The sequence below is a fragment of the Tetrahymena thermophila genome, assembly GCF_000189635.1.
Source record: "Tetrahymena thermophila SB210 genomic scaffold scf_8254092, whole genome shotgun sequence".
Lineage (NCBI taxonomy): Eukaryota > Ciliophora > Oligohymenophorea > Hymenostomatida > Tetrahymenidae > Tetrahymena > Tetrahymena thermophila.
Genome location: NW_002476046.1, coordinates 49,189 through 62,501, shown reverse-complemented (window position 1 = coordinate 62,501; position 13,313 = coordinate 49,189). Strand labels below are relative to the sequence as shown.

General features: G+C 23.0%; 3 protein-coding genes across 3 annotated transcripts; all 3 read right to left on the bottom strand. All coding sequences in view use genetic code 6, as the record gives it.

The window, feature by feature from the left end:
• Nucleotides 1–1,127: 1,127 nt before the first annotated feature.
• TTHERM_01104930 (bowman-birk serine protease inhibitor family protein) lies at nt 1,128–5,653 on the bottom strand (the record flags this gene model as incomplete). The annotated part of the gene is made up of 9 exons (XM_001025968.2): nt 1,128–2,293; nt 2,349–2,483; nt 2,546–3,112; nt 3,181–3,663; nt 3,717–4,322; nt 4,383–4,733; nt 4,896–5,412; nt 5,475–5,540; nt 5,642–5,653. 9 exons carry the CDS (start codon nt 5,651–5,653, stop codon nt 1,128–1,130), a joined length of 3,903 nt encoding a protein of 1,300 aa, XP_001025968.2.
• Nucleotides 5,654–7,636: 1,983 nt separating this feature from the next.
• On the bottom strand, nt 7,637–9,077 carry TTHERM_01104920 (developmentally-regulated GTP-binding protein; the record flags this gene model as incomplete). The annotated part of the gene is made up of 3 exons (XM_001025967.3): nt 7,637–7,833; nt 7,899–8,406; nt 8,679–9,077. The coding sequence occupies 3 exons, from the start codon at nt 9,075–9,077 to the stop codon at nt 7,637–7,639; spliced, it is 1,104 nt and encodes a 367-aa protein (XP_001025967.2).
• Nucleotides 9,078–9,919: 842 nt separating this feature from the next.
• TTHERM_01104910 (pyridine nucleotide-disulfide oxidoreductase family protein) lies at nt 9,920–12,887 on the bottom strand (the record flags this gene model as incomplete). Its single annotated transcript, XM_001025966.2, has 13 exons — nt 9,920–10,096; nt 10,170–10,463; nt 10,525–10,593; nt 10,652–10,855; nt 10,917–11,016; nt 11,078–11,226; nt 11,280–11,468; nt 11,519–11,745; nt 11,805–11,913; nt 12,051–12,208; nt 12,282–12,360; nt 12,425–12,472; nt 12,618–12,887. The coding sequence occupies 13 exons, from the start codon at nt 12,885–12,887 to the stop codon at nt 9,920–9,922; spliced, it is 2,073 nt and encodes a 690-aa protein (XP_001025966.2).
• Between the last annotated feature and the right edge of the window lie 426 nt (nt 12,888–13,313).

The window sequence follows — 13,313 nt, the reverse complement described above, 5'->3', positions numbered from 1 at the left end:
AAAAATAGAATATTTAACTATATAAATGAATTTTAAAATTCATCTTTGATGCTATAAAATAAATTTCAATTCATTTAAAAATAAACCTTAAAATTGCAATTAAATACTTTTGGCTTTCTAAATTAAAGGTTACTATTTATTAAAATTATTTTTAATTTTTATGAATTAAAAAAACTTTTATGTTAAAAAATGATATATTTTTTATTAATTAAAAATAAGAAATTACAATAATTGAATAAATCAACTTTTTTATAAAAAGTAATAAAATTTTCAAATGAGAACAGATATAAATATTGTTAAATATCACAACTTAGAAAAATTACTTTTATTTTATATTATTAATTTATTTTTTCTTTTCATTATAATACTATATATTGGATTTATAATGTTTTCTATCAAAAAAATTATTAAATATAAAAAATTGAATATCATCAGCATTAATGAGGCTATGAATCCTAATTTTAAATAATATTAGATATCCTTTTCACTATAAACAACATTTACTTAATTTATATTGTTAAAGTTTATTATCAAAATAATTAATACCCATGCTACTGATAATAATATCTCTCCAAATGATTTTATCAACTAGACATATAAATACTTATAGGGTCTTATATAGAGAGTTAAAAGTCCTATAGAAAAATTCAATGTTAACCCTAAATAGCACACTGTTGAAGGATGATTTGATAAAAAGTATATAAAAAATAAAAGCAATATCTTTTTCATTAAGCCAAGAAAATAGTAATTTTTTACTAAATAGTCAAGTAAATTTATATTATTTTTATTTATTTTTAATCTTTCATAAAATATTTCTAGAGATGAGGTTTTGTAATCAAATGATTTTGAATTAAGCTTCTTAAAAAACCAGATATAGGAATGTATTAATTGGTACAAAAAAACTAAAGCTGCATAAAAGCTCCACCTCGAAACGAAATTCGATTATTATATATCAGAGAATTAAATAAAAACCGACAAAATTAGCATGAGTAGATTAACTTCGTTTTCTGCGCTTAATCTTTTCTTTAAAAGATCTAAAAATTTTTAAATCTTCTAACAATTATTTTTATTCTTTAAAAAAATAAATAAAATGTAAGCAAATAAAAGAATCAGATATTTAATAACTATCAATTCGCAATTAATAAATATTGAGTTGCTAAATCCTAATTTATTTAATTGTATTTTTGAGCTTCCTTAAACATATTAATTTAAATTTATTCCCAAATAAGAATAACTTTTATTTTAAACAAAAGATTAGCTATCTTCAACATGCCTAAAGACTTATTTTCCAAAACAAGCCAAAAACTAATATAAATTTGGTGGATACTAAACATCTAGAAGCAAGAACATAGCAGTAGGTTAAACTGAATTTATTATATAGAATATTATCTGAAATTTATTTGTTAAGCTTACAAATTACTAATTTTCTATAGATATTTAATCAATAGGTATTTGAAAGTTGTATTTTAAAAGAATGGACCAATCACAAAACTCAAGGGTTTCTTACTGTAAATCGGATCTAGGGCATACATAAATTATTTATTATAAAAAAAATATGTCTGCTAAAAAAGCAAATAGCCATCTGTTTTTTAAATATTATTAGGTATTTGTAAGATAATTGTTAATTACTAGTTATTTTCTGAGATAAAATATCTTTAAATTTAGTAAAGATTATTGTTTAACTAGTTTATTTACAATTAGAATAAACTATTTATTCCTTAACCTTATATTCTTTATGGTAATAAATCTATTGGATAATCAAATTTAATTACAAGTTAATATTAATTGTTGACAAATTATTGATTAAATTATATCTTCATGAGTGAGTAGCATTAATTTGAGTTTATTGGCATAGTTAAATTGTTAGGGCAAACACATTCATTATTTTCAGTTAGTTTTAAGTTAAATAAACAGCTGTTGCAATTAAACTTTAAATTACCAAAGCAAGTAGCACATGAGTAAAAGCATTTTTCACACTTTTTCTAAACTACATCATAATAGAATCCTTCTTGACACTTTTAACAATTTTCTTGCGATGGATCATCATAAAATCCTTCGCCACAATTACAATCAGGAGGATATAATCTATCTCCTCTGCATTGAGTACACTAATTATTTTGATTACATTGTTTACATTTATTGGGACATATTTTAGGAAGGCAACTATTGGTAATTTAATCAAGGTAGTACAAATCAGGATTACAGTTACATTGAGGAGGATTTATCCTAAATTAGCTACATGTTAAGCAATAATCTGGACGATCTTTACATGAAGAACAATTAGAATTACATTCTAATTTAATTATAATAAATTATAAATTAAAATAATTTAATTAAAAATATTTTACATCTGCAAATATTATCTGAGTCTAAATAATAGTCATTATACTGACACTTGCATGAAGGCGGTATTTATAAACTATTTTTGCAGGTAAGACAATTATTTTAAGTTTAAGCACAAGTCAAGCACTATGAAGAGCAATCTATTTTGTTAAAATATATTACTTGCTTATATTATACTATAAAAAATATTTTTATAATTTACATTTACAAGAATTTGAGTCCTATTATAAAAACATTCCATCAGGACATTAGCATTTAGGTAGAACCATTTTGTTATCAATGCATTAAATGCATAACTTTGTTTAAATATTTATATTTACACAGTTTGGTATAAATAAACCAGAGTTTTAGCAGGTTTTAGTGTTTTCATTATAGTATAGAAGTTAATCATTTAATTTATTGTTTTTATTGCAGTCATTTTTAGGTATTGCAATACCATCCTTAATTACATAGTCTTTTTTTGGGTAAATGCATGTCATATTTCTACGATTTATGTATATAAAACATGGATCTTTGTTATCGTAGCTCAAATAATAAAACCCACCTAAAAAAATTTATATCCTACTAAAGAAAATCGGATGATTATTTGATAATGGCTTTAGATAGAAATTTGAATATTGATCACCTAGTTTAATATCATAAAATATTGGATTGCCACTTGTTATAAATGGCAACTACATTTCTATTTCATCAGATATATAATTACTCACTAAATTAAATTTAACTATTACTAAAGAGCTTGAATATTCCAGATATGAAATTTTAAAAACTAAGAATTATGTTAAAAAAATAAATTTAATATTTTAAATATTGATAGTGAAGTAAGGTATTAATTACATAAATTGTTTGGCTAAGAATAATTGATTTTAGACTTTTAAAATCTCTTGCAGTTATAATCGTAAGTACATACTTCTAAATAATATTTTTATCTTATATATTGATCGGTCTTTATTCTAAATATTATTTATGCATTGCTAGAGAGTACAAAAGTTAAAATGTTGAAATAGTAATTTCCACATTAGCTATAATCAATTGGTTTTATTTAAAGCATAAAAGAGAAAGGTACTTAATTGATTTTATTTCCTAACCTTATAATACTTTCATTCTGGGGTGTCATCATCATTCCAATTTGATCATCAAAAACATAATTATTATTAATAAAATTAAGAGTAAGTGAAGAGTCTCCTCTATTTGAAAGTGCTAATTGCTTTTACTGTAATTCAAGTTAGTAATCCAATAAATTAAAATCGACAATCATATTCGTGTCTATTTCTGAAAATTAAATTAGCTCATTAAAAAAGTTTCTCATGCTATTATCACCTTTTATACAAAAAAATTAAATAAACTGATTTAACTATGATTCATTTTTATACCTTTAATAATCCAATTATTATCTCCTATCAATCCACAAAGAGGATATCCGTTTTAAAATAATGGAGATTAGATTCCAATAATTAAGTATGGGTCATCGAGGTTATATTTTATTATATTTTTTCTACTGATTCTATAATATGAAATTTACTAGTACTTGTATTTTAAAGCTAAATTTATCCCAAGAGAATCATAATAAAACCCAATCCAAGTATCGGTATCTGCTTCTATATAAGCTTATAAAATAATATCATTGTTATCTACAATAAGCTTAAGCTATAAATTATTCTATGAATTAAATTATGAAATAAGAGAGAAAATGTGAGTATTTTTATTCATTAGATAGCAAATTGTGTAAATATTTTGTTAATTTAATTAAGATATCTTTAAATTAAAATTTAATGTAAAAAAAAAAGAATTCGATTCCCATCCTAACCGTAAAGCATTGTCTCTCACCATAAAATTTTACAAGATATAGATATTTGATTAAGTTGAGCAAAATATTTAATTACTATCTATCAAAAACATTTAATTTTATCTACTTAAAATATTTAAATAGTTGGATATGCACTATGTCTCATTGTCAAAGCTATTTTAATCGCATTAACCTAAAATATTTTAAAGTGAAAGAAAATTACAAATTTGAATGAAATAAATTTATTTGTTACCTTTAAGATTTTAAGAATATAAATAGGTATCGCAAGTGAAAGGTGTTTGGCAAGATTTACAATAATAGAGGCAGTTTACACATTTATTAGAATGAATATCAAAATACTAACCCTCAGGACAAGTGCAGCCAGCTTATTAGAATAAATCTTGTCCATCTATTTTGCATTGACTTTAATTTGAAATGTCAAGTGTACATAAATTTGATGATGAACTTATGTATGGATAAATACAAGAAGGCTAACAAGTGTATATTTAGTCTAATTTTAAATAGTCATTTGAGTCTTAACATGAAAAGCAGTCTAAATTATTTATATAGATATTACATCCATTACATTATTAAAAAAAGCTTCCTGTATACAATTTAAAAGATTTTATTTAAACTATTTTATCAGTAAAATTAGAATTCAACGGAACATTTATAATAGAAAACGCTAAATATCTCCAATTTATATTATTAATTTGAGAACTGAAAATAAGTTGATTATCTAAATAAAGTAATCTCTCAAGATTACCAAAATTTAATTTAAAAATGATAGTTATACGATGCTATACATTTTATACAATAGCCTGTTATGGGCTATCATGTCTACCATAGTTTTTATCGACAATTAAATCATATATTCTACCTTAATCATATCTAAAGACATATAAAACTATAACTTATGGAGAAATAACATCTTAGTTTATTATAGAAAGAATACCATTATAATAGTTAGTGTCATGGGTGGTTACTAAGAAATCAAAAGATATTATAATTCCACTCTCTTCTTAAAAATTAATTGAATAATCTGAAATAAACTATCCTTTGCATTTAAATTAATAGTAAGGCCAATTAATCGAATCCACAGAATTAGCTGAATAGCAGGTTTAATATTCTGGAGCTAAATTATAAATTTATTGGTTTTTAGAAGATGCCTTTACAAAATCAAAGTAGTATTTTAATTTAGGTAGAATAGACATTTCTTATAAATTAGTTTAAAAGAATGGACCTTAAATTGAATTGTTTGATACTCCAACAAAAGCTAAAATCTATTATTTGTTTATTTAATTGATTAATTTAGTTATTATTATTAAAATTTGATAAAAATTACTTATTTGCTTATTGAGCAAGATCTACTATATGGATAGTAAACCTAAGACCCGTATAGAAACTCAAACTATTAATTATCAAAATATTAAATTAATGAATTTTACTAAGAGTCTTAAGAAATAGTGGATGATAATCCTGTAATCGCATAAAATATATAGCTTGCATTACTATTTTAGTCATTCAAATTTATCCCAATCTTAATAAAAAACCAATTATCTTAAATTGAATTTTTTTTTTATAAAGATATATCATATGGATTTAAGTTTTTATCTAAAATTTAACAGTAAATTTTTGATAAAAAAGGATTATATACAATTTTGATAAGGTTTTAATTTGGGTTATTTCTTGCTTGAATCAATAGATAATCTTAATTTGACTTACCATTCAAGCGATACCATCCTACGATTGTTAATTGAGAGATATTAGGTTATTAATCAGAAAGGAAAGTATTTCCTCTTTCTGATTAGTTATTTTATGACTGCTCGCAACTGAAATAAGATATTTAAGTTAAAATAGGCAGCACTATTGGGCAAGAGCATTTCACAACTATTTATATTAGAATATTTAATTAAATAATTAGTTTGAGGAAAATCATTTTTATGAGGATGCGTAATCCTTAAACTTATAAAATAGTGAGAGCAAATTACTTTTTGCAATTTTTTAGTTGACAAATATTTTATTATTACAATAAAACTCTTCTTCTTATTTTTATTAAATTTGATGCTTCAATTATATAAAATTGTTAAATAATAATTCCCATATAAATTGGAAAAAGATAGCCATGAATTGGAAACTCAAATTTTCTTAAAAATAAAATTCAAAAATATTGAATTGAGAATATAAAATAATTGGTTTTGTGAATGAAATTTAAGATTTTGATATGAAAAGTAAATTAAAATAAAATAAATCATTTAGCTTATTAAAAAATACAGGATCTTCGATTAATAGATTAGATTAGGTTTTGATTTTTCATTTTTTCATATTATTAAAAAATTTATAAAGTATTTTAAAAATACTGTATTAGATTTTAAATGAAATTAGATTAAATACAAATTATATACTGTAAAATTGATAATTTTCCTCTTTATTGAAGGATTATATTTATTAGAAGCATAAATTTAAATAATATAAATAATATAAAATATTCTAATTTAATAACTAATACAAATTTAAAATAAGGTATTATTTATTTATATTTAGGTGACTAAGCAGATTTAATTAAACTTTGTTTTATTTTTTAATTTTTTATTCATACTTAATATAATCTTACAATAAATATATTCTTAACATAAAATGATTAAATATAAAAAATAAAGAGTTTTTAAAAATGTTTTTATTCCAAAAATTTTAATGAGGATTTCATCAATTTATAGATCTTCTTTGAATAATTATTTCATTTTCAAGTAAAAAATATATATCTGGTAGTTTTATAAATATTGTATAGCTATAGGTAAAGTTTAAGTTTAAAAATCCTAAATAATTAATTTATTTTTATTTGTGTTTTTTAATAATCATTAGAATAATTTTTTTTAAAAATTATCCTGCTAATCTAGTTTATTAAGTCAAAATTATCAAATCTTCATACTTAGTTTAATAGCTTACTTAATATCCTTGAGCTAAATTATGAATGTATTTTTAGGTTATGCCTTTATAAAATTATAATATCATCATTGTTTTGAAAAGTGTAGTTTAAACAATAGACTTTATCTGAAATTGCTATTTAGCTTAAGTTTACATTTTTAATCAGAATAAATAGTAAAAACTATGAAAATAAGAAGAAAATAAAAAATAAGTTAAAATAAAAATAGAATGAAAACAAAATAATTAGTTGAATTTATGTCAAAAATACATGTAAGAAACTTTTAACTAAAATTAAGCACATAACAATTTAAATATAATATTATATATATTTTTCTAAATATTTATCAATTAAATAAAAGTAAGTAGTCGCTACCATAATTAGTTTTTTAATTACTTCTACTAAAAAACCTTCTTTATAGATTTAATTTGCTTTAATAGAAAGAAATGCATTTAAAATAATTAATCAGAGAATGAAGCTTAAATATTTGATTCTATTCATGGTTTTTACTTGTCATTTTTCTCTTAAAATATTTTAAAATTTACTCCTTGCAAATTAAATTTGATTATTTTATATAAAATTGCTCAAATCTTTTTGATAATTTGAACGATATCTTCATCATTAAGTTGATGGTCTTTACCACATACTTGAGGATTGTGCTTGACAGAAGTACCCCAAACTAATGCATATTTCATATCATTAATCATAGTTCTATGAATTCTCATACAAAAATCTTCAACTGTAGATTTCTTTCTGGGCAAGATAACAGGCTTTTCATAATCTATATAATTAATTAAATGTTTTTATAGTTGGTTAAGTATTTTTAAATATAAATTAATTAAATACCAGGAGCTTTGCCCTTAGGTTTAGTGTATACACGATAGAGATCTAAGTATTCCCACATACGTTCTATTAATTCATCAAGGTTCCATTCCAAGTGAGCAGAGATGGGAACATAATGAGGAATTTAGTCAATAATATCTAATTCTTCCATTGTAAGGTCATCAATTTTATTCATAACATAAAGGCATGGAATATATTTTCTATTACCTTCAATAATATCAATTAATTAATCTTCATTAATCTTTTCTCTAAAAACAATATCGACAGAGTTAATTCTATATTCCTTTAAAATGGTCTTAATCATTTCATCATCAAGGTCAGGATTTTCAACCATGTGAGTAATATTAATACCACCTTTTGGCTTAATTTTGAAATCAACTTTAGGAGGTTGTTTGTTTAATCTAATACCGAAACCTTCCAATTCACCTTCAATAATCTTTTTATGTTTCATAGGCTTTGTTGCGTCTAAAACTATGCAAATCAAATTACAAGTTCTGGCAACAGCAATGACCTTTTTAATACAAATATTAACTTAAATATAAAAAAAGTGATAAATTAATCTATTAATAAATTAAATCTATTTATTGCTATTGACGACTAATTGCTTTTAACTTAAAAAAAACTAGCTTAAACACATTTTTTACTCATTTTTTTTTGAAAGATTTCTATTTAAATGATCAAATTTGTAAAAATTATAAGCTAAAATATTAAAAATCTTCTGATCTAAATACAACTATTTTGTAATCTAATAATTGAAAATATTTTATTATGTATATTTTTTACCTATTTACCACGACCTTTACCATCCTTGGCACCTTCGATAATACCAGGTAAATCGAGCAATTAAATTTTAGATCCCTTGTAGAAGACATTACCTGGAATACAAGTTAATGTTGTGAATTCATAAGCAGCAATCTTGGATTCAGTACCAGTTAGCTTTGTTAAAAGGGTAGATTTACCGACAGAGGGGAAACCGATCATACCAACACGAGCATCACCACTCTTTGAGACATCGAAACCTTCTCCTACAGGACCTGATTTACCTTTACCACCTTCAATCAATTCTCTTTTTAATTTTGCTAATTTTGCTTTTAATTGACCCAAGTGATAGGAAGTAGCCTTATTCTTTTGGGTACGTTCCATTTCTAGCTCAACTTCAGCTATTTTCTATGCTGTTGTCATTCCTTATCAAATAACTTATTATAATACTTTGATTTTAGATTATGCTTTTCTAATTCTTCAGATTTTAATCTTTTGTTGAAATCTTTCAATTATTTCAAAAAGGATATTTGCAAAAATATAAACCTTCTTTTTTTTCTAAATTTATTTTTATAATAGCTCTTTTTCTTTTTTTTCGCATAATTTCTCTCTCTCTCTCACAATTTGTTATTTAATAAATAGAAGAAGAAGAATAATTCTAAAGAAATGTATAGCTAGTTCACACAAAAATTAATTAAGTGAAATGTGCTATTTGCCGATTTAAATTTTTTTTAGTAATAATAACAATTTCCATATTTTTTCAATGAAAAATATAATAAAAAACAAGCAATACTTATACTGACTAAATCTTTATATATTTTCTTGCATAATTTGGTTTTTTTTAGTTCAAAAATCTTTATTTTAAAATATTAAAATGTCTAAATAAAATATTTTTTAGCAAATTTAAAAATCTGTTTGATAAAATTTATTTAGAACACTTAATAATTATCTCAAAACATAAGAAAAAAAAAAAAATAAACCACTAAAATTTATAAATATTTAAAGAAACAAATTCAAAAAGTTTTAAGATGTTAATTTAATTTATTTGAACTCCAATAATTTTCAAGTTTTTTGAAAAAATTTTTATTTTAAAAACATAAAACTAATTGATAAACTATTTTATTGAATTATTTTAAGTTTAAAATATGATTTGGATTAAATATTTTTTTGAATTAATTAATTTTAACTTTAACTGGTAAATAAAAATTTATTTGAAATGCTAAATAAATATTTATACAAGGTTATTATTATATTATAAAACAGACTCAGACTACTGGATCTTGAGTAGGAGGAGCGTAGTTTTGATCTGGCATGACACCTTCTTCCCAGAAATTGAAGTATCTACTTTGACGTTCTCTATGGAACCAAATAACATCATGAGGATTTGGCTTATCTCTTAATTCATAAACTAAATTTTTAAAGCATGTGCTTCTTTTTGATTCCTATTTTTTAAATATTTTTAAAAGTAAGAATATTAAAAGCAAACATTCTTAGTGTGTTTAATTAATTGATTACTCTGATTTCTTTTTCTATTTATTCAATAGTTTTATATCCTTTCTTTAACTCTATAAGATGAGGCATAAGTTCTAATCTAATGGCTTCATTTAAAATGTTAATTGTTTTCTTTTAAGAAGGAGTTCCTGTAACAGCTAAAATTTCACCTTCCCAAGCATGGAAAGCGACGAAATCCCAATTTTAAACATCACCTTAAATGTAAACTTCATTTTCAACATTTGCATAACCAATATGTTGTAAAACCTTTCCAAATATTTCATATTATTCAAAAGGAATTTAATGCCAAGGAATGTTCTATGGTTAAATTAATATAAAATGTTAATTTATAATTTATTTAGGAAAATAATTTATTTACCAAAGCAAGAGTGTTGTAACCAGCAGTCATACCTTAATGATAAGCTGTATTCCATTACATGTGAGGATACTATAGTTTAAATTAAAATTTTAATAAATAAAATATTTTTAAATATTTGCTTATTTACTCTATCATTAGCGGCAAAGTAAGTAGCAACACCACCAGAGCCTGGAGCAAACATACGCTTATAGTCAGTTCTAAGATCATAATCACATCTTACTCTTCCAATATCGTCAAACTCAAATTAATCTAAATCATTATTTAATAAGAAATCATTATCAGCCTTAAAGTTGTTTGGCATTAATAGGACAAAGTCTGTTTCAATTTAAAGCTATTTAAAATAAATATTATTAAATTATTTTTTCATTTAAATTATTATTTTTTTTAATTACTCCTGAACGGAATTATATTTTTTTGGCTAAGTTATCATCACCAATAATCTTATCAACAGGATTTTTCATAACGAACTTAACTTTGTTATCTAAAGCAGTACTTTCAAATTAAAAAAATTATCATTATAATTATTTTTTTAATTCCAATTTTAATATTTTACTCTAAAATTTTTTTGTAAATATCCTCTCCGAATTCAGTTTTAATTACAGGATCTTCGTTTTCATCAATAACATAAATTTTAATGTGAGGATATTCTCTTCTAATAGTAGAAACACATTCCATAGCTCTCATATTGTTACCAAGGACTGTCTTTTTTAAAATAAATTTTATTTTAAAGTTTTTCGAATTTGTAAATATTTTACAATTGTTTTAGCTTTTTCTAGGTATTACTTAACTTTTTTATGGTGATCAATGTTGTATAAAAATGAAACATTATCTTTTTCTTAGATACCGTTAATATTTCTAACTTCAGGTTTAACTCCTGTGGCTATAATTAAACTATCATATTCTAATTTTAAGCCGTCTTCTAAAAGAATATGTGGGCTGTTGTGCTTTTTAATTAATAAAATTAAAATACATTTGTATTTTATTAATAAATTACTGTTTTATCGACAAAAGTAACTTCTCTACCAAGCATATAATTAACACCATGAGAATCAAACCAGTCTTCGTCACGAAGAGTTAGATTATCATAATTTAAGTACTTAAAAGATTTGGTAAGCTTAGTTTTATCATATGGCATCTTTGTCCCTTTTGTAACCATAATGATTTCACCAGTAAAACCATTCAATCTTAAAGATTCGATAGCACCAAGTGCAGCAGGTCCAGCTGTTATTAATATATTGAATATATATAATTTTGATAAAGTATTTAAGTCTAGAAATTACCTCCAATAACAACAACTTTTCTCACGTCGTTAATATCTCTAGAGGCAAATGCAGGAACCAATCTTTTAGGTACAATTTTAGGAGCATAAAGAATAACTTTACCATTTTTCTAGAATTTTTTATAGAAAGATTTAGATTATTCTAATTTTCAAATTATTTGTAAATTTTTAGATATAAAAATAGCTATTTTTGATCAAATAATCATATTTAGTTTAATCATTTTTTTTCACAAATCTATCATGATACCTCTTCAACGAAAAATCTAGGAAGTTCATCAATAGCAGGAGCGAGTTCAGGATGTCCATTTTCAATATTAAAAGCAGAACCATTCATGGGACTATAAAGCTTATTTCCAAAACAAATACCATCCTTCAATTTAGTTTTACCGTCATAAGTATCAACACCTTAAATAATAAAATGATAAATCAATATCTCATATATGTCAAGTTCATAAAAAGAGCCTAAAGAAATTTTTACCTCCAACACAATATAACTTTCCATTGTATCTAACAATAACAACTTCAAATGTGCCATTTTCGCCATCCTTAACTTAGAACTAGGTATTTAATTATTTTTAATACTTTAGAAAACCAAATGATTAAGTAATGAATAAATGTTACAGGATATATCTAACCTTCTTAAATATCTACAGAGTTGCATACTTCATACTATTTTATAAATTTATTTTTTGTTAATTTAGCAATAAAATCCTCATAACAACTATATAATTCAATTTATTAGTCAATTTATTTGTATCTCTTCAAGTAAATTAATTAATAATGACATTTAGTTTGGGTTAATAAACTTTATTACTCTTTGTAAATTTTTCATGGAATCGACTCTTTTCTTTCTCATTTCCTCTTCAAATTTTTGCTTTAATTCCTTTTCTAATTCTTCTTATGATTTAGCTTCTTCCTCGCAGTTTAAGTTTTAGGCAGCATATTTCCATGTCAAATGGATACCTGTTAATAGAATAACTTGCTTGGCGAAATTGTTTCTGAATTGTTATCTATTGAAAGCATTAAAACTATTTGTTGCTTTATTCTTCAAAAAGTTTGTAAAATATCTAGCTGAGGTTCTCATCTTTGTATTTGCTTCTACTTTTTAATATGTGTTTTTTCTCCCTTTCTAGAATAAATACTTAAATAATTTAACTATTTATGATATTATTCCTTAACCTTTATTAAAAAATTAAATATAAATAATTAAATATGTATCTTTCTTTCTTGTTAGTTAATTAATTAGGAATAATTAATTAATAATTAGTTTGATTTTATCCGAATATATTGCTCGTTTGTCACGATAGTAAACAATTAATTTTTATATTATGCAACTACATCTTTTTGATTAAAATTCATATCATTACTTTATACAAATTAAGTAGCATTAGATTTACAACTACACAATTACTATTTTCAATAAGTATTTCTACTCATCTAGAAACTAGAAAGATAGATAGATAGATTTTTCTATCTTATTCAATATTTCTACTTGATCATTTATTTATTT